Source organism: Phyllostomus hastatus, unplaced genomic scaffold (assembly GCF_019186645.2).
Source record: "Phyllostomus hastatus isolate PE091 unplaced genomic scaffold, TTU_PhHast_1.1 phas_contig_80, whole genome shotgun sequence".
In the NCBI taxonomy this organism is placed as follows: domain Eukaryota; kingdom Metazoa; phylum Chordata; class Mammalia; order Chiroptera; family Phyllostomidae; genus Phyllostomus; species Phyllostomus hastatus.
This window is the reverse complement of record NW_025333960.1, coordinates 30,455,974-30,475,876: the sequence shown is the minus strand read 5'-3', so window position 1 is coordinate 30,475,876 and position 19,903 is coordinate 30,455,974. Positions and strand designations below refer to the sequence as shown.

At 42.3% G+C, this 19,903-nt stretch overlaps 1 protein-coding gene across 9 annotated transcripts in view; it reads right to left on the bottom strand.

Annotated features, from left to right (window-relative positions):
• The window catches only part of FHOD3 (formin homology 2 domain containing 3), a 432,675-nt gene that overhangs the window by 165,631 nt on the left and 247,141 nt on the right, over positions 1 to 19,903 (bottom strand). For all 9 annotated transcript variants that reach the window (XM_045850095.1, XM_045850098.1, XM_045850099.1 and 6 more), the window contains exon 6: positions 12,924 to 13,018. In XM_045850095.1, the coding sequence (XP_045706051.1) occupies positions 12,924 to 13,018 (95 nt within the window). The remainder of the gene's footprint in view (positions 1 to 12,923; positions 13,019 to 19,903) is intronic.

Below are 19,903 nucleotides of genomic sequence, written 5' to 3'. Positions count from 1 at the left end.
TTTGGAGAATCTCTGTGGTCACGGGCCCTGGCTGACATGGTCCCAGGACCCAGTCTCTTAGCCACTCTCTGCTCCTATGCTCTCCAATTAAGACACCACTGTTTTCTAGCAAATCTTTTTCTATTGGTCTCAACATGCCTATTCATGTGTCTTCTTCTCCTTTGCTGTAAAGAGTCTGTGGGGAGCTTTTTTTGCCACTGTAATTAAAAAGATGGGAGAGAGTGAATCCTCAAATTCTTCTGACTCATGATTTCAGATTTCTATGCATTTGGCTTCAGTTGAATCTAAGTTTATGTTTATATGTGTTTGGAAGACTTACTATATAAAATTAATAATAAACATATTAGGTAGCTAAACTACTTTATAAAAAGAGAGGGCACTGGAATATTAACATCAAAATACACCCAGCAGGCCTCCTCCTCAGAAATACCTCATTAGCATTACTGCATGCACTTGATAGTAAAAAAAGTGAGTTAACTTCAAAAGACCTCTGCATCACTCCCTCATTTACCCAGAAAGCACTCAATTTGATGCCCTCAAGAACGTGGAATGCAATGAGAACCCTCCAGCGTCTTGCAACAGCCACATGCCCATTCCTCCAAGTCCACAGACACCGCTCATCTCAGAGCTCTTAAAAATCCACACTCGGGGCCACTTGCACTTATCTTAAACACTCTGATGGGCATGGCTACTGGGACTCTCAGCCCGCATCCGCTGAAAGGGGCAGAGCAGAGCCCAGTGATAGGTCGGGTAAGGCAGGTCCACTGTGGCACCAGGAGCGAGGTTCACGAATGAGGAGGGTGGGAAGGAGCCGCACAGCTGCTGGCGCGCACACCACCGCGTGGCTCAGACACTGGAGGCTTCTCTACAGGAGGTGGCAATGTCGCTTCAGCCTGAATCGTCTTTCTCAGCTCTGCCTGGTGCTCCTTCACGGTCTAATGAACAGTCTCCTTGAAATGACTTATAAGCTCGAACGCATGCTCATACGTCTAGTACCAAGGGAAAATCAGTCAGAATCGATTCTCATTCTTATGGATGATCGATTGCTCGGAAAGATAAAGTAGCCAGTCATGAAAGAGTCAGCCTCAGAAGCCGGGCTGATGCACGGAATGCAAACTCCTACATTTGGAGGCTGTGAGTGGCCACTGGCCAAGGTCATTGCTGAAGGAATTCAGAGCCTGGATGGGGGTAGACTGTCTACACCATTTAAGGTCCCTTCCAATCCAAAGATGCTCTGTTTCTTCCTTCATTACTTTCCACACCTTCCACATGCTCAGCACCCAAGGAGGTGCTGAGAGGGAGTTATGAAGCCACGGCCCTGCCTTCAAGGACATGGTCATCTCACTGCCAAGAGAGAACCCAGAACACCTCCACACCTACACAACGGAGAGTGCTGCCCATACTAGAGGCCCTCAGAGCTACGTCTCTGAGGACAGGGAGCCCTTCCCAGCAGACAACCCTTACAGTGAGGAGGAAAGTCAGCCAGAGAGGCTCAGAGCTGATCTGGCCACCTTCTGGGTTTCCACAGAGTGGGAAAGCTATGTGACAGCCTTTGAGTTCCTGCTCACACAAACGATTCCACCTCCTCAGTGCTGGAGGAGACACTAAGGATCTACATTCAGCCTTTGGGCCACATGTCACTTACTTTTTATGTAACTGCCTTCTAGGCAATGCTAGTGTTCTAGTTTCACACTGTCCATTCTAATAAACTATGCTTTATACTGCTTAAAACACACAGCTAAACGACAGTATGTAATAGGATCAGAGACAAGCCCTCGTGGGGGAGCAGCGAGGGCAGGATAACACGGCCGGCTGAGAACTGCTGTGCTCCTCACGTGTTTTTTAGCACACTTGGGGTTGACTGGACTGAGCCCTCCTTTCCGCTGCAGCTCTCAGTTCTCCTCTCTGGTCCTACTCAGCATGAAGCAGAGCCCACGCATCCTCGGAGGGACAGAAAGGCCTTTAACCAGGGATGTGCCATTCGTCGGGCCTCAGTCAGGGGACTGCGACTCCAGACCTTATAAACAATTCGGGGCTCCAGCGTCTCCTGTCTGACAGGGAGGCTGGGATGGAGGGGAGCAGGATGATGTCGATATGGTGCTTGGCTCTTTTGGGGTATTTTTCCCCCACCTTCTGGGTCAGCCCACAGGGAGGCTATGGAGTCAGCCTGTACATAACCCAGGTGTCCAGGTTTTAGATGAAATGTAACCACCAGATGTATGGAAAAGGAATAAAAGGCAATTTTCCTCAATAATTTTGCACTTGAAAGTGAACTGAAACTCCCTGAATGTTTTATTGTACTTAGAGAAACCCAAGAACTATACTTAGCAGGTCAAATATGCTGCTCATTAAGCAGAAATAAAAGTATTCCAAAAAGTCTCCAAATTCCTACTCCTTTTCTAAAAATTCAACAACCATAAAAAGAGAACAATTTCCAAACTTCAGGATTTAAATTACAAAGGGAGTAAGAAAAACATGCTTCATTCTATTTGTTTCATTTCCACTAAAATAGCATAAATACGTGTTATAGAAGCAGATGCTGGTTATTAAAACTGAATTCAAAATTGGCGAGATAACTTGATCCACAAAGGTTTGCCACTGTTCACAAGCTTACCAGGAGAAACGAAGAATATCTAAGTATTTTAACAACAACGGAAAAATTCAAGTAACTCACTTATCTTTAAGAACTTCTTAATTAAACACTTCATTCCAATGACATATACTTAAGCTCAGAAGTGCAAAAATCTCAGATGAGGCCTCAAGTCTTTGTAACTGGTATCTCACAGTCTGATAGATACCTCACACTCTGTAGCTCCCCGCTTCAAAGACGCTGCCAACAAAATAGGTGGGTCTTACCAGAAATAAAGTATATGCCCAAATATGTCACCTGAGCACAGAAGGCCTTGGCTTCCAGGTGTCCCTGAAGGATCAGTGTCGACACCAGGGCTGGCACACCTGCCAGGACAGGAAGTCACTTGCACCAAATCCATGTGCTGGCCTTAGGGCCTCATGGCAGATTCGCTTAAGAACCACTTTGTGATGAATGTCGAAGGCCAAGTGCAAGGCTGGAGACCCCTAAGATTTTACTAGTTAGTGGATAGGAAATCCTGCAGAATGTTAAATACAGCAGACTGCTCAAAAATAATTAAGACAAATGTCAAAATAATAATCAGTGCTACAAATGAACATTTTTTTCTCTATGGAGATAAAATTCTGGGGCTTAGCTGGAGGAGTTTTGTCTTGTTTTGTTTTGTTTTGTTTTTTAAAGAATAATGACTAAAAGTGGACAAGACCAGAAAACCTCCACTTTGCTAACTTTTCCTTAGGATTTTCAGTGTGATTATGAAGAGTTAGGGATCACAGGTATCATAGGTAATATAAATCCATTCTGTTATTGCTAACTAAGGAATACCAAAACTCTGCACTGAAATACGGCCTTAAGGAACACCTTGAAGAAGGGAAAACCAACAGGGCTGGGTACTTTTCCAGGTAGTGACATACCTGCTTTCAGATGCAAAATCTCATATTCTAGGATGCTATGTAACTTGTCACAAAGCTAATTTCTAGAAGAAGTTAAAAAAAAAGCATCAGCCAATCTGATTCTTTCTACTCTACTATGGGGAACCCCATCTTTCCCTTTTATGCAAAAACATAAGCCTTGGGGAAATGTGACAAATATTCTTTTCCAAACAGTAATCAAGGTTAAAGAACTTTAAGTAAATACCAGCCCTGGAATCATGGTAGTGGACAAGAACTGAGCTCAGTTTGGTAAATGTGCTATTAGTAAGAGTTTGGCAGCCAACTCCCATCTCCTCCTTAGAGTGGATGGAGGAGGGAGGACAGGTGAGTGATGGCAGGTAGGGAGGTACATGGGGATAGCGGTCAGCAGCATGGCTCAGGCAAGCCTGAGCCTGCAGGGCCACTTGTGGGCTGGCTCCCAGAAGCCTCTGTTTCTCCTGGTCCTACCCTGGGGCTCGAGACCCATCCTGCACCCTGGGGTCCCCACAACACACTAGTCACTCTAAAGTTGGCCTGAACCCCTGGTCTCTTTCTCTGACACCTTCCAAAAACAATGACTAGTAAAGCTCCCCCTTCTTTTTTTCTTCTGCTGAGGTTATCCTCACATGAGGGGCATCCAAGAGATCAAATAAATGAGAATTACTTTTCTCGGTGTAATAGTCAAATAGCCAGCAGAATGGCCATCAACGGTCCCAAAGGGGAGGCCAGCTCTTTGCACCCACAATGTCCCTAACACAAATATTATATGAACATGCCATTAAAACTTGAAGAATTTCAAAATTTTTACCTAATGAAACATTGATACACATGGAAAGAATCAAACACAGCCTCGTTCACTAAATATATTTTCATAAAATTAGAACCAATGAAGCTCTTTAAATATTGCACAGAATCAGAAACAATTTGATTATTTAAGAATATGAGACAAGTCAAATGAATTATAGTACACTCATATGACTGAATATTATGTAGGCATTAAATATTATGTTTTTAAAATATTATAACAAAACAGCCCTGGCTGGCGTGGCTCAGTGGATTGAGCACTGGCCTGCAAACCAAGGGGTTGCCAGCTCGATTCCTGGTCAGGGTACATTCCTGGGTTGCAGGCCAGTTCTCCGGTGTGGGTGTGCGAGAGGCAACCACACATTGATATTTCTCTCCTTCTCTTTCTCTCTCTTTCCCTCTGTCTAAAAATAAATAAAATCTTTAAAAAATAAAAAATTGTTATAACAAAACATAAAAATACTTTAAATATATTTTTGTAACTATGTTAGAAAAATTTAAAGAAAAATCAGAAGGAAATGTATAAAGTTAAAAATTTTTATACCTAGATAGTACTTCAGGTGATTTTTTTACTGTACAGTTTTTTGTAGTTCTAGTTTTATACAAGAGACTACATTACTCTTGTAATCATAAAAAGTCAGTAAAAGTTTTAAAATATTATTTTTAATAACAGATTTCATATTACACCAATAAACTTTAGCTGTTTTTCTCCGCAATCTGTTATCATTTACTACATCATAAAAATTACTTTTAATCTAAATTTCTAAGAATAATATACATCATTCAAGTAATTTAGAAAGATTAAACTAAAAAATGCAATAGACTTCATTAATTGAGTAGATCTCATGGTAGTGAATATATTTAATGTGTTTTAAAATCTATAAAATTAGACCTCTGGCTTCTACTTAGAAAACCACAGGGAATGTCACTCCAAACCTAACAATAAGAAAAGCCAAACAGTCATTGAAATCATAACTTTTCTTGAGCCCATTAGAAAGCTGGGGGTTTATGGCAACCAAGTAGCCTGAACTCTAAGGAGGTACAGCTGTCCTCCCACCAGGTAAAGGTGGGACACCAGCCGTGGCCCTTCTGAGGCAGAGTAGGGAAGGAGGATGGAGCCTCCATACCAAGCAGTAAGAAAAACCCAGATAACAATTTTAGCAAACTGCTAAAGGCCAAGCATGGACTACCATAAGAGTATGGAACCCCTGGGAGTGACAGACACTAAGGAAATTGGCATCCACTCACCAGTGCTCTCTCATGCCACTTGATGCCATGACCTTGATGCCACTCATGAAGGTGATTGAGGACTGAGCCAGAGAACTAAGAACATCTCCCCATAGTGCAGACTTAGGTGTGCACAGTCAAACAACCAGAGCAGCATCAACCCCCCAGAGGAAGGGAGCAGCCACCACGCCATCCAGAAAGGTGGACAGCCAGGCACAGAGCTTTCAACCAAAAACTACAAGCTGTACAACAAAGCAAGAAAGCTCCAAATTCTTAGCTCTGCTGTCTAAAAGCAAAGCAATCAACAGAAATTTGATTTGACTCAAATTTGACTCAATGTTGGAAGTATATAATTCCACAATTACCACGTTAATGACTCCGTTGGAAAGGTGGACAGCATGCATGAACAGATGAGAAAGTTCAGCAGAGGGACACTATAAGGAAGAGTCAATGGAATGCTAGAAATACAAAGCATGATAAAAGCAGTGACGAAGGTGTTTCCTAAGTCCATTGGAAAAACCACACTGCTGAGCAAAGAATCATTACACTTAATATGTCAACCTAAACTGCACCCCTCCCTCCAAAAAAAACACAATGAGGAAAAAGGAGTGAATAAAAGTTTTACCCACACAAAACATATTTACTGTGTCAGCCACTGGAAACATTTTAAAGCCTAAAAGTTTCCTTTCCTGGACAGAAACCAGTACAAAATCTTAACAAGCATTCTACAGAAGGTGAAATGATTCTAATGAAGACACATGGTGTCTGCTTCCCAGTGTGAAGAAGACCCAAAGAGGCAGAGAACGCAAGCCTTGGGCAGTGATGTGACTTAAATGAGACGACAACTGTTGGTCATCACAGTGAGAACAGGAGTTCAGACAGTCACGGTTATCGAGGCAGAAACTGTATTTCACTTTTTACATTTAGACACATCAGTTAGAAGAATCCTTCATAATACTATAAAGAATAACTGAGCATAATATTGGATGCTCTGAGAATTTACAATGCAGGCACCTCAAACAGGGAAAAGTTGACATTATTAAGTCTTAAGACCACAGACAACAGGGTGAAAACAGAAGAGTTGGTAAAAGTCTATAAAGTGTTAACTATCCTAATTTTTACAAAAGAATTAAAGACAAAGTCCTAAAATCATACCCTCTGCTTCACTATGCCCACTACTGACCCCTGGCAACACGGTGCTGAGGACCTGGGGACGAAAGTCTCCAGAGAACTCAGGAATGGGAGGCGAACACTGGGCCCATCCATTTGCAGGTGAGCAGGTCCAGCAAACTGAGCCATCTTTTTTTTAACACTTAAAAAGCTGGTGCATTTGTGGAAAAAGAGTAGTCAGCTCAAAAACACTGGGCACTTTTGTGCAGGAAAAATGCTCATTGTTTTACATATTCTTCACTGCCATTATCTCATTTTATAGACTGTTATCTTCATTTGAAAGATAAAAAAATAATCCACCCAAAGAACCACACAAGTGTGTTTTGACCCTCAAGCTCCACACTTACCACCAAAGGCAGCAAAACTTGACTTCAGGAGGGCTTTGTCACCTCAAGGAAGAAATGAGGCTGGATGGTTGTGGAGTCAGGTGTCTTCTCACTAACTGCACCAAAGTGATCCTCGCAAGCCCAGACTTATCCGTGTCACTCTGCATGCTGCACTGGCTTATGCATCCCTCGCCTCTGTTGACATTTTGGTCAATGACACAGAAGCTCTGCTTATTATATTAATGTCACATCAAACCAAGACTAACAGATTAATATGATGAATGGCCAAAGTAAAATTTGTAATTATCTTGAGGTTGGAACTCTAGCCTGAAATCAATGGGGAAAATTGCAAAACCCTGCCTGTAGGTGTGAAACGATCCCAGAGACGCAGACTGGAGGAAACTGGCAAACACGGAGGCATGAACAAAACCTGGGGGGTCAGTGGATTACCAGCTTGATTTGCACCAGCACCCAGAGCGGCTGCTGAAAAGCCTAGTGAATCAGAGGTGGGATTTGTGGAAGAGAGACACTGTGAACCAGGAGGCTGCCATATTGCTAGTGTTCATACAGGATGGGCAGAGAAGGTGGTAACTTGTAGGATGAGGAATTGCAAACTAAGTTCTCAGGACTACCTGGGGAAACCATCGCATATAGCTTGCGCAGGACGACATGACTGCCTTTAAAAACTCCACTTCCATGGAGAAGTGAGTGTGTCGCTTCAGAAAGCAGTGCACAGCCTTTGGTTAATGACAGAGAGGTGGATGCAGGTCCCCACAAGGAAGGCTGTCCCAGGTTCCAGTGTCCCGCAACAGCTGCGGGAAGTATCAGGAATGTGGCTGGTGAATGTCAGGAGCATCTTTAAGAAGACCTGGCCACTTCTTCAAGACAGGATTTTGTGATTTTCTATTGTGTAACTCAAAAAGCACTCCAGCTTTCATCCACGCGTGGGTCATCTGAGTAACTCCCATGACAGTGACATGCCAGCGACTGAGGTTGGAGAGCTCACTGGCCAGCACCTGCCAGAGCACCTGGCATCTTGGTAGCACTTAGGTCTCCTTGGGGACACTGCCTTCATCTCCAAACCAGCATGTCAAAGCCTTCCTGCCAAGGAACCCCGATTTCCAGCTTCTCCCCTCTCACCAGAAGCAATGCCGTATTCCTAGCTGCCCAGATTCAAAACTGCGACCCCCTTGTTGATTCCTGCTTTTATTTTTCCCTGTCTAGAAACCCAATCTAGGAAGCTGTTCCTCAAGCCATCTCCATATTCCATTTCCACTGCAACTCTTGACCGACCTTACCACCTCACAGCTCTGATACTGCACTAGCCCCCTAGCTTCCCATTCCTGTCAATGTCGCCCCCTCCACCACCCTATTCTATATACCATGTGCCGCTTACCATCATCCTCTCACTGTCCTGATGAGAAACTTTAGCAGTGTCCGCTGTGTGTATGATTGTGTGTGTGTGTGTGTGTGTGTGAGAGAGAGAGAGACAGACAGACAGACAGACAAAGAACATGGCTCTCTCATATGTTTAAGTAACTGTATGTGTGTGGAAGGGGACTGTGGCCAGGGCTCCCCTCAGCTCAGGTTTAGTAGCTGCACTCGGAGGGAAGAATGACCAACCCCACACAAGCACAAAGGACATCTGGAGATCTGTGATCAGCATCCTGGAGCACACCTGGAAGGATCAGATTCCACGGGGCTGACAGAAAACTAGAGAGGACAGAGTGAGCTCAGGTGGATGGCACCACCGATCAGACAGATTCCGTGACCACATCAGGAGGCATCCCTGGCGGACCCTCAGGAAGTTGAGGGTCCCTGGGCCTGCCCCATGAGCCAGAGGGGGATCCATGCAGACACAGACAGACAGACACACTGTTAGAGTGACAAAGGCTAGGCTACATAAGCTGAGTCATCTTACCCCAGCTACTCAGACTCCCAAATGTATGAAGAGAAAGAAAACGCCTCCCATGTGAGAAGTCACAGGGTGAGCATCTGCTTCTTGCTCTGACCGTGGGGTTTAAGGATGGACTTTGGTAACAGAATAAAGCACTTTATTAAAAATAACTTTTCTTTCTTTTAAAAAGTAATTATTTGGCTACGAATACATCATTTTATCCTCTGACTATGAGCTCAAATATCTGCAAACATGCATTGCATAACAACCCACGGGCAGGCTGCAAAATCACATCTTATTGCCTTTCATGGAAGGAGAAATGAAGCATTATGAAGACAGAATGACAAGGTTTCTCTAACCCAGAATTTCATCATCAACTCTGTGCCTGTTTAAGGTAAAAACAACAGGATCTCCAGGTAAACCTTTTAGGTTCTGAGAAATCTGACTCTTAGAAAAAAAAAAAAAAAGCCCTTAGGGCCCCTGGCTTTTCCAACTCCTTAATTTTATTTGAACTGGGAAAACCTCTTGTGGCCATATCACCCAATTTATATGGTTAAGGAAGGAACGAAGGCTTCCTTCTCAAAGCCTAAGAGTTTTAGGTTGGTGCATCCTGCCTACTTGCAGGCTCCTCACTATCCAGGCATGAGAGGAGGGAGACTGTCAGGGGCCACTGTACTAGTTTTGCAAATAAGAGGCAATCTCATTAGCACCGCACAGAAAACAAACTTGGTGGATGCTGCCATTGCTGACTTTGGCCACTAGCCTGAAACTGAGCCCACCCCGCAGGGTCATCTGACGTCACAGTGAGTGAACTCGGGCTGCAGGGCATCACCCGTGGTCCCCTTTCTAACACCATATGCTACAAGGCTTAGCCTGGCCCAGTGTTAAACAGAGCAGCTGGGGACTATCAGGGACCGTCCTTTGGGAAAATGAAGGATGGAGAACAAACCCAGCACTAATCCGGTGCTGATGCCCCAAGAGAGGAAGCAAACACCCCAGCCCGGGCAGAGGCCCAGGGAACAGAGTGATGCCCGGGGTCCCGAACACTGCGTGTGCTACACAGGCAAAGGAGGCTGGGAAGCAGAATTCCTACATGCTCGTTCTTGAGGGCTTTTAATTTGATGATTTCTCCATGGCATTTAGAAATGCAATGAGGACTTTCCCGTGTGTTCCTTGTTTGGTTGGTGGTTTTTCTAACAGAATGATTCCAAAGAAAAAATGGACAGGATGCTGTTGCAATACGGATGGCGTGGAGTCTTCCTCCCACTGCTGAGCAGACCTGGGTGTTCCCGTGAGGGCTCTTTCCTTTCGCTCCTCTCCTCTCTCTCTTTCTCCCACTGTGGTCGCTCCGAGCATCTCTTCCCGTCTCCCCCTCTTCCCTCCTGTGTGTCTTTCCTCTCGATCCCTTCTCTTCCCCCTCATCACCAGTGAGCAGCTAAAAGACTGTCTGTCACTTTTCCTACTGTAAGCATGCTGGGCTTTATTTACTATTAAAAATAGGGCTGGCTGTTGGTGTTTTATCATGACCAAACAAAGCTATAAAGGTTTCTTAATTCGGCCATGACATTGCCAAAAGTCTATTTTTATTGCAAAATCTCCCCATTTCCCTAGCTTTAGGGGGTGCCAAGACCATCCAGAAAGCCCTGGAGAGGGAGCAACTCCAAAGGATCATGGAGGTTAGGGAGGGCTCCCAGGAGAGGGAAGGAAAAGACATAAAACACTGAGACAGGATATGAGATATAAGTCTCCCCTCGGCCTGGCCGAGTCTAGCCGGTGGCCCAGTGCTCCCCTTGGCTTCTAAGGTCACCTACAGCAGTTTGTAAACAGAGCAATTCCCATTTTCCACAGAAAACAAAGCCAAATAAAAAGGAGGGAGAAAAGGTTTTCGTCTCCTGAGAAAACCCATGGCTGTTTCTGTTACAAAACAGGGAAAACTATTCTATTGCAGGGAAACTAATACTCTATTGCAGGGAAAATAATACTAGGAAAAGAACATGGAGAGGAAGATGGAAGGGTTAACCCGGGGCCGAGGGGTGCTAACACCAGTGCCCGGCACAGAGGGAAGGCCCTTCCGCCCACAGAGGGCGCAGTCACCAGGACTACAGAAGTCCGAGAGGGAAGGACAGCCTTAAACTGGATCTGTTCCCCACATGAAGCCAAATCAGGGTCAAGCCCTCCTCCCATCCAGCGGAGGTCCTGGGGAGCAGACAGTGTACAAGGCAAGGCCAAGGGCTGTGACTCACTACCTGGAGCATGATGCTGAGGTGGGTAACAGGCTTGCCAAAGGAGGGAGGCAATGAATGCAGGGATGGGGAACAGTCGGGGCTGACCACATGCTCCACAGGGACCCCCAGGAAACTATGTTGACTCTCTGACCTGCTTAAATCAGGTTCAAATCCCCCACCCAGGCCCTCTAGGCCCCCTCTGCTGGACCTGTTGCCCAATGCAGTCTCTTTGATCTCCTCCATGATGCCCCACCACACACTCATCCCAATGCAGCCTTGGTTAATTTTCACTTTCTCAGGACAGAATCCCTTCTTCCTCCTTCCTCCAAATCCCTCCTCCAACTAGATCCCTCATGGCCCCACCTGAGAACCCAGAGACGATGATGCCAGAGCCTCACCCCACTTCCAGAACACCTCAGGTCACAGGATGAATCTGCCTCCTTGACACAGTGTGAGGGCTTCACAGCCAAGGCATGGCGGGCAGACACGTGCCAATATCCATGGAGGAAACTGGATAGACTTTCACAACTAAGCATTATTTCCTCCACTACAAGATGGTAAACTAACATCATACAAGGTCTGTCCAGAAAGTATGCAGCCACGCAATATGAGAAATAGACACATTTACTGAAGAAGATATAAGATACAAGAAACATTGTACATTGGACAAGGATACCTCAGTCCCCTTCAAACTAGGCACCTTGGGACCTCACAGAGTTCTCCCAATCTCCATCAGCTGCTCCATCATATTTTCCTGAATCTCACTGATGGTCTGAAATCTCTTCCCTTTCAAAGGTGATTTTAGTTTGGGGAAAAGCCAGAAGTCTCAGGGTGTCAAGTCTGGGCTGTAGGGGGCACTGAGTCACCAGAGTGATTTGATGTTTTGCCAAAAAGTCTGCACGAGACATGATACATGAGCAGATACGTTGTCATGATGAAGCTGCCAACCACCAGTTGCCCATAGCCAGGGCCTTCTGAATCACTGAAATAGTTTCTACAGAGGAATGCTCAAGCTTAACATAAAATTTGATACAGATATATTGTTCTATTTGCTCATTTTAAATGTGACAGCCACACAGTACACATGCTCACTCAGCAGCATTTACTGCCCCCACTGACTAGTATAGTGAAGTTGTCATTGTTCACACAAGCACATTCCAGTCCACTCTCCTTCCCTTCTTGGCTGCCAGGTTACATCAGTATCAGGCAAACCATTCTCATTATATTAACAAATGACTGGACTTTTTCAGGGCAGACTGTGTATACCTTATATTGGTCTCAAGTGAATTAAAGGAGATAATGTTTGTAAAGCAACCTGCTCTGGTGTCTGTTGCCTGGCAAATCTTTAATAAATGTTGGTTATTTTCATAACAAATGGTAGAGTTGAAAGTCAGCCTCGGAGTCTTCCATCTATATATAGGAACATGCATATGTATCTGTACAACACACAGATATGCACATCAGTAACTAAACATATATGAACATGAAATACAGCAGATCTGTACTACATCTATGGTATAATTTTTCAATTAAACACAAAACTGGAGGCCACTAAAGCATTTAAAATAGGGAAACAAAATGCATTAGAGTCATAAACACTTGTAATCTGAGTGTATTTTTAAATCCATAAAATAGGAGTCCTCATTTGTCCTATGACAAGGCTGGAACCAAGCTAAAAAGGATTTCTTTCTCCAAAACCATCTCAGACAGGCTAACAAAAAGAAAGGTCTATGATACTAAAACTGAAGGAGATGTTCAAGTAAAACCTTCTCTTACCTTTGACCCAATGAGAGTGTACAGCCACTGAATGGTTTCATTGTGGTTTATCACTCCGTTCATCCCATCCACATACAACATAATCTGGCCCAAAGCTACAGAGAGAGGAGAAAAAGAAGCAAGAAGACATTATGGTTTCACATGTAAACATAATTTTCAACGATCATCATGTCAGTTGAGATTTTCATACTTTCAGTACATCGTATGTTAAGAACCAAATGGGAGGAGAATGCCTGGGCTCTGAAATTAGCAAAATCTCATTTCAGAGAGGAATGTGCCGACCACAGCAGAAGAAACAGGGGCTATTCCTGGTGTCTGGAAGATGCAATTAAGGCACCGAATCCAGCGATTGCTGTTTCTCTGTGTCTTGATGTATAAGTGCATGTTTTTGCGTTTCTATATCTGTGTGCAGTCCTAGACAGGCACAGGTCCCCACGAGACGGTGTCTGGGTTGCGGCCGCCTGCTGGGGTCAAGGAGATGGATGAAGCTTCCAAACACAACCTGTCTCGTTGCCCCACCTGTGGTCGGGTGGGTTCCAGAGGCTGGGGAACCATCCGGAGCTGATACCCTCTGAATCCTTTATATAAGAGATGCATATCTATTTAAATATTGTTTGTAGTTTCTTTGAAAGATTTTCAGATTTTAAAATGTCAGAAATCATGAAAAAATATTATTTTTCAAATGCAAAGTCCTAAATTTATAAAGAAAATACAGTCACCACATATTGCCGTTATTCAAAAGGATAATCCAAGCCATGTTATTGCCTTTTAAAAAAATATATTAACTACTTTTTCAGCTCCCTAGTATCAAAATAATTTGGACTCCAGATAATGAACAGAAGTTACAGACCCTAAGCAAGCAGGCTCCCTGAAAATCATGTCTGACCTCCTAAATCTCACTTCACCCACAATTAATTGGCACAGCATTGCCATTTTTATGGTAACAGTGGAACATCACATTTTAGAAAACTGGAAAACACAGACTAGTAAAGTGAAAAGAATTCCTAATCCCATAACTGAAGTTAACCATTCTCAATACATGAATGCATTTTTCTCATCTTTTCTTAGCATTACACCCACACACAAGTTCATACAGAGGTTGTTGGAAACAGTCTGTATAAAATGGTGTTGGTTGAAAAAGTAAAACACAAAATAATAATATTAGAAAACCGTTACTATCTTATCCAACAAAAGATCAAATAACACAACCACATAATCATTCTGAAAAAATTATGCTCCTAAATATGTAAAAGCTCAAAATTTAAAAAGAATAATTAAATGTATCCTTGACACAATAAACAGCGTATTTTGGAAGTAACAGGTTCATATTCCATTTAATGGTGAGGCAATGCAGCCAGTCCTATTAAAATCAGGAAGCATTTAAAAGTGATGCCCACTGACACCAGGGTTATTTAGCACCGCCCTAGAGTTTCAGGAAAACTTAATGACATGAAAATAACAAGAGGTAGGATGGCTAGAAATGAATACACAATACCGTCGCTTTTGCAGGGGATATCATAGACTCAATAAAATATTCATCTAGAGCATTCATAAAGAAGGGATCATGATTGTGACCACTTTCTCATCTGAATGAGAAATATGTTACACACACAGAAAATCAAACTTGGATATAAAAAGATAATACTAGACACAAGGATCCGTGACAGCAGATGTGACAAAGGTTTAAATAATGCCTTATATAAACACTTCAGACGGACTGATAAGAAAACCCTAAATGGCAACCACAGCAACCACAGCATTTCACAAGAGACAACAAGCTGGTTTATAATAACACGCAAAGCTATCCGTCCTCATTGCAATAAAAAACAAATGCAACATAAAACAACACTGAGGTGGCCTTTTTTACTTAAATGATCAGAGGTAACTTTTGAAGAAATTATTAGGCTATTAATTGCTAGTGAGGTTAAACAAGTAACTTTGTATATTACTGGTGGCAGGGGAAATTGGTACAAATCCTGTAATAAAATTATTTAGCGATGTAATTGTTTTTAAAATAGTTACTATATATTTAGTGCCTACTGTGTCCCATGCTCTGAGAGGGGACTTCACCCATGTTATTAACACAGTAGCCCTACTGTGAAGTGGATGTTATTACCCCCACCTGACACAGGAAAATCTGAGGCTCCAAGAAGTGAGAGAATGTGCCCCAAACCCATCACTATCAAGCAGTAGGGTCCACCTCCAGCCAGGGCAAGCAGGCTCCTTTCCCAGGTCTGTCCTCACAGCCTGAAAGTCCTCTCCAGGCTCTTGCCCAAGTCACTGTGATTTTGGGTATCTATCCTAAGGATGTACCCTACGTTAAAGGGGAACAAGGATGAAGCAAAGATACTCACTGAAGTATCCTGATCAAAATATCCTATCATAGTTCTAGAACTCAGCATACACAGTAATTTTCCAAAGCTATTCCTAACCTGTAAAATGTCTATAATAAAATAAATAAAATGTGGAAAATCATGAATACACATCACATAATTCAATTAAACACTAAAATCTTCTTGCATAGAAGAAAACTCACACTTTATAAGCATTATGATTGTGTATATGTTCTTTTTTTCCTGTTTTCCCCTTTTCCACTATGAGCATCTATTACTTCTATAATAGAAAAATAAGCCAATACATAAAAAAATAAGAGTGCATAATATAAAATACTAGATGCTTTTTACAAAGATTTTATTTAGTTATTTTTACAGAGAGGGAAGGCAGAGAGAAAGAGAGCGAGAGAAACATCATCTGTTGCCTCTCGCATGCCCCCAACCGGGGACTGAACCCCCAACCGAGGACTGAGCCCACAACACAGGCATGTGCCCTGACTGGGAAGGGAACCAGTGACCCTTTGCTTTGCAGGATGGCACCCAACCAACTGAGCCATGGGTTAAGGCTAGGTGCCTTTTTTGTTTTTAGAATTTTTTTACTAGTGCACCCCTCCCACCTCCTCTTCAGGGAGGCACTCTGAGAATTCAGCGCATCCTGCCCCATTTTCCCCTTCTCCCCTCTCTTTCCTCCTCTCCCTCCCAAAACAAGCTGGCAAATGTCCAGGGAAGGGGACTTTGCACCACCGTCCTTTTCCCATCTGAGCCCCACTGTGGTGGAAGGTGGGTACTGAGAAGAGTGGGGGAGCACGCTATAAAGTATGTGATTGTCTAACCACTCTGCAGTGCACCTGGAACTACCACAGAATAACACTGAATGTAAACTGTAATTGGAAAACATTAGATTAAAAAGGACGCAAATCTGGAGGCAGATTTTAGCAGCATCTTCTAAATCATCCTAACAGCACAGGGGAAACGAACAGACTCTTTGGCCTCTGGCAGGTGCATCCCCTGAGCCCTCCCCCACCCGCCCAGGCTGAAAAGGTGAATGAAGGTCTCCGTCCTAACCTCTCAGGGCCTCTGGGACTGCAGAAACCCCAGGAAGCCAAGACACTGCTACAAAACAAAGGAAGGCAAAGTGAGATGTAAAAGCTAACTTGAATTTTTATGTTTTCTCTCTATGATCTGTTTCCCTCCCAGATCTATTAACTGATCACATTGCAGGAGGTCACGAGAAATTTCACATCCAGTGGAATTCAAGTTTCTGATCGCACTGACTTGTGATAATATTTGGCTAAACAAAAGCTTGCCCAATAGAGCTTTCTGTTCCTAGTGCTGTAGCACTGCTTTCTGTAAAACCCACTACAGACACGAGATGGCGCTAAATAGATTCAAGTGGGTTAACATTGCTATTCAACAGCAAAAAAACCCCACCAATTTAAATGTGGGCTTGTGAATAAAACTGACACAGGAAAAAACAAACAAACAAAGTACATGGTCTGGGTCACAGGAGCCACTAATACTATTGACTTGTGTTTTAGAGTAGGATGAGAAGGGTGAGATGTCAGAACAGAGTGGTGGGCAACAGCCGGTCTAATGAGAAGCTGCCCAGAGCTTTTGTTGTTCTGTGGCTCGTGGAATTTACTCTGGGGTTCTTCATGAATTTTTCCATGCTTCAGCATCCTCATCTCAAAAATGAGATAGCACTGTAGTACTGTAGTCCCTGTTTTTCAGGGGTGTTGTAGGGACTGAGTTAGAACAATCTCTGACTCAGAGTAACTGCTCAGTTAGTGCTGGTCACGAAGACTATCTCCAGGAAGTCAAACATCAATTACCTACTGAACAGAGCACACGTTGGAAGAATCTCAAAGACATAAAGTGGGGGAATGGGCTCTCTGCCTAACCCAAAGTCATGAGAATATTCTCCTTTGTTTTCTTCTATAATTTTGATAGTATTTAGATACATGATCCATTTTGAAACAAATTTTTGTATAAATTGTAAGGTTTAGATTGAGGTTCTTTATTTATATAGATGTCCACCTGATCTACCATCATCTGTTGAAGACACTACCCTTTTTATATCATTGCTTTTGCAAATTTACCAAAATAATCCACTGGCTATGCTTGTGTGGATCTATTTCTAGATTCTCTATGTTGCCCTATTGATCCATCTGTTCCTTTTTCAGTCCCACACTATCTCAATTATAAGACTTCATTGTAAGTCTTAAAATCAGGTAGCATGATTCCTAAAATCTTCCTTCCTTCCATTCCATTCAAAATTGTTTTGGCTATTCTTGTCCTTGGTCCTTTTCATATAAATTTTGGAAGCACCTTGCTTAAATCTACAAAAAAAAATCTTTTCTGGAAGTATTATGGTAAATCTATAGATAAATTATGGGAGAATTGACCTATGTTGAATCTTCTAACCATGAACCTACTATGTCTATGAATTTAGATCTTCTGATTATTTTCATCAGTGATTAGTCATTTTTAACTTCAGATCTTGTATATGATTTTTGCCAAATTTGTAAGTATTTCACATTTTTGGAGCTACTGGAAATGATATTTTAAAAACTTTTCCATTCCCAATTGCTTATTACTAACATATAGAAATAAAATTGATTTTTGTGTGTTGACTTTCTATCCTGTAACTTTGTTAAATGTATTCATTCTAGGAGTTTTCTAGGTTTTATTTTTGTAGATTTCCTGATATTTTCCATATAGATGAGAACACTGTCTGTAACAAGGAACAATTTTATTTCTTCTTTCCCAATCTATCTATATCCACCCTTCCCCTTCTCCCTCTTTGTCTTATTACACTTCTGAACATTATACTTTGGGTATAACATTCAACAGGTGTGCTAAGAGTGGACACCCTTGCCTTGTTCTCAATATTTAGGGGAAGGCATTTAGTCTTTCCCCACTAATTATGTTAGGTGTAGGTTTTGTACATTGTCCTTTGTCAAGGTGAGGACGTCCCCCTACTTCACAATTTCTAGTTTGCTAAGAATTTTATATATATAATTACAAAATTAAATGGATGCTGAATTTTGTCAAATGCTTTTTCTATTTCAACTGATATTATGTGCCTTTTCTTCACACCATTAATGTGGTGGGTCACACAGAATGAATTTCAAATATTGTACCAGCCTTGCATTCCCTCTTGACCATGGAGCATCGTTCCTTTCTGATATTACTGTACTTGCTAATGTTCTGCTGAGGATTTCTGCATCCTGGTTCGTGAGAGAGATTGGTCTATAGTGTCCTGTCTTTGTTTCATTTCATATCATGGTAATACTGGCCTCATAAAATGAGCTGTGGGGTATTCCTCTAGCTTCTGTTTTCTGGAAGACATTGTGTAAGATTGGCTTTATTGTCTTTGGTAGAATTCACCAGGAAACCATCTGGACCTGGAAATGCCTTTTTTAGAAGGTTAACTCCAAATTAAATGTATTTAATAGTCATAGTTAATATCAGTAATAGTAATAGGCCTAGTCAGGTTATCTACTTAATTTTGGTTATCTGTGGTTTTTAAGCACTTGGTCCATTTCAACTAGAGTACCATTTTATGTGCTTAGACTGATCCATAGAATTCCCCTACTATTCACTCCTACTGTGACAGAATGTCTGTGGAGTCTGTCATAATAACCCTTCTTCACTCCATGTGTTGGCAATTAGTGTCTTTTTTTCTTTGTCGCCATTGCTTGTTATTTTCCTTTTCAAAAATTTTCTTTTTGTATCACTGATTTTCCCTATTGTCTGTCTGTTTTCAATTTCATTATTTTCTACTCTTTTTTATTTCCTTCCTTGTACTTGTTGGCTTTATTTTTCTCTTTCTATCCTAATTTCTTAAGGTGGGTGTTTATATTATTAGAGTTTTTCTCTCTAATTTAAGCATGTAATGCTACAAATTTCCCTCCATGCCTTACTGCAACCGCATCCCAGAAATTGTGGCATTTTATATTTTCATTTTCATTTAGTTCAAGCTATTCTCCAATTTCCTCTGAGAACTTCTCTTCAACATATGAATTATTTAGAAGTATGTTGTTTAATGTCCAAGTATTTGGAGATAATCCTGTTACCCCTCTGGTATTGAATTACAGTTTAATTCCATTATGGTGAGAAAACATGCCATTTTAATCCTTTTAAAAGCAGGTATGACCTAGGATACCAGGACATGGTCTGTCTCTGTGAGCGCTACCAACACACCACTGCGGTTGGGCGGAGGGCTCTAAAGACCCGGTGGGAATGGCTGGTCAGTGCCCTCACAGCCTTGCTGATTTCACCTGCCAGGTCCACCGGTTCCCAAGAGGAAGTGTGTGGAAGTCTCCAACTATCACTGAGGATTTCCTATTTCTGATTTCAGGTCTTTCAGTTTTCAACCTAGGTATTTTGAGGTTCTATATAGGTTTTCCATTTCTGAGTGAATTTAACCCTTTTATCATGATAATGTCCTTCTTTATCCCTTTCCATTTTCTTAATTCTGAAGTCTACTTTCTCTAATGTTAATACAGCAGCCTTCTTTTGATCAGTGTTTGCATAATCATCTATTTGTGTACTCTTCTGCTTCAAAGTATCTATTCACAGCATTACATGGGTTTCTTGTAGGCAGCACACAGTCGGGTCCTGCTTTGTTTGCTCATTGTGTTC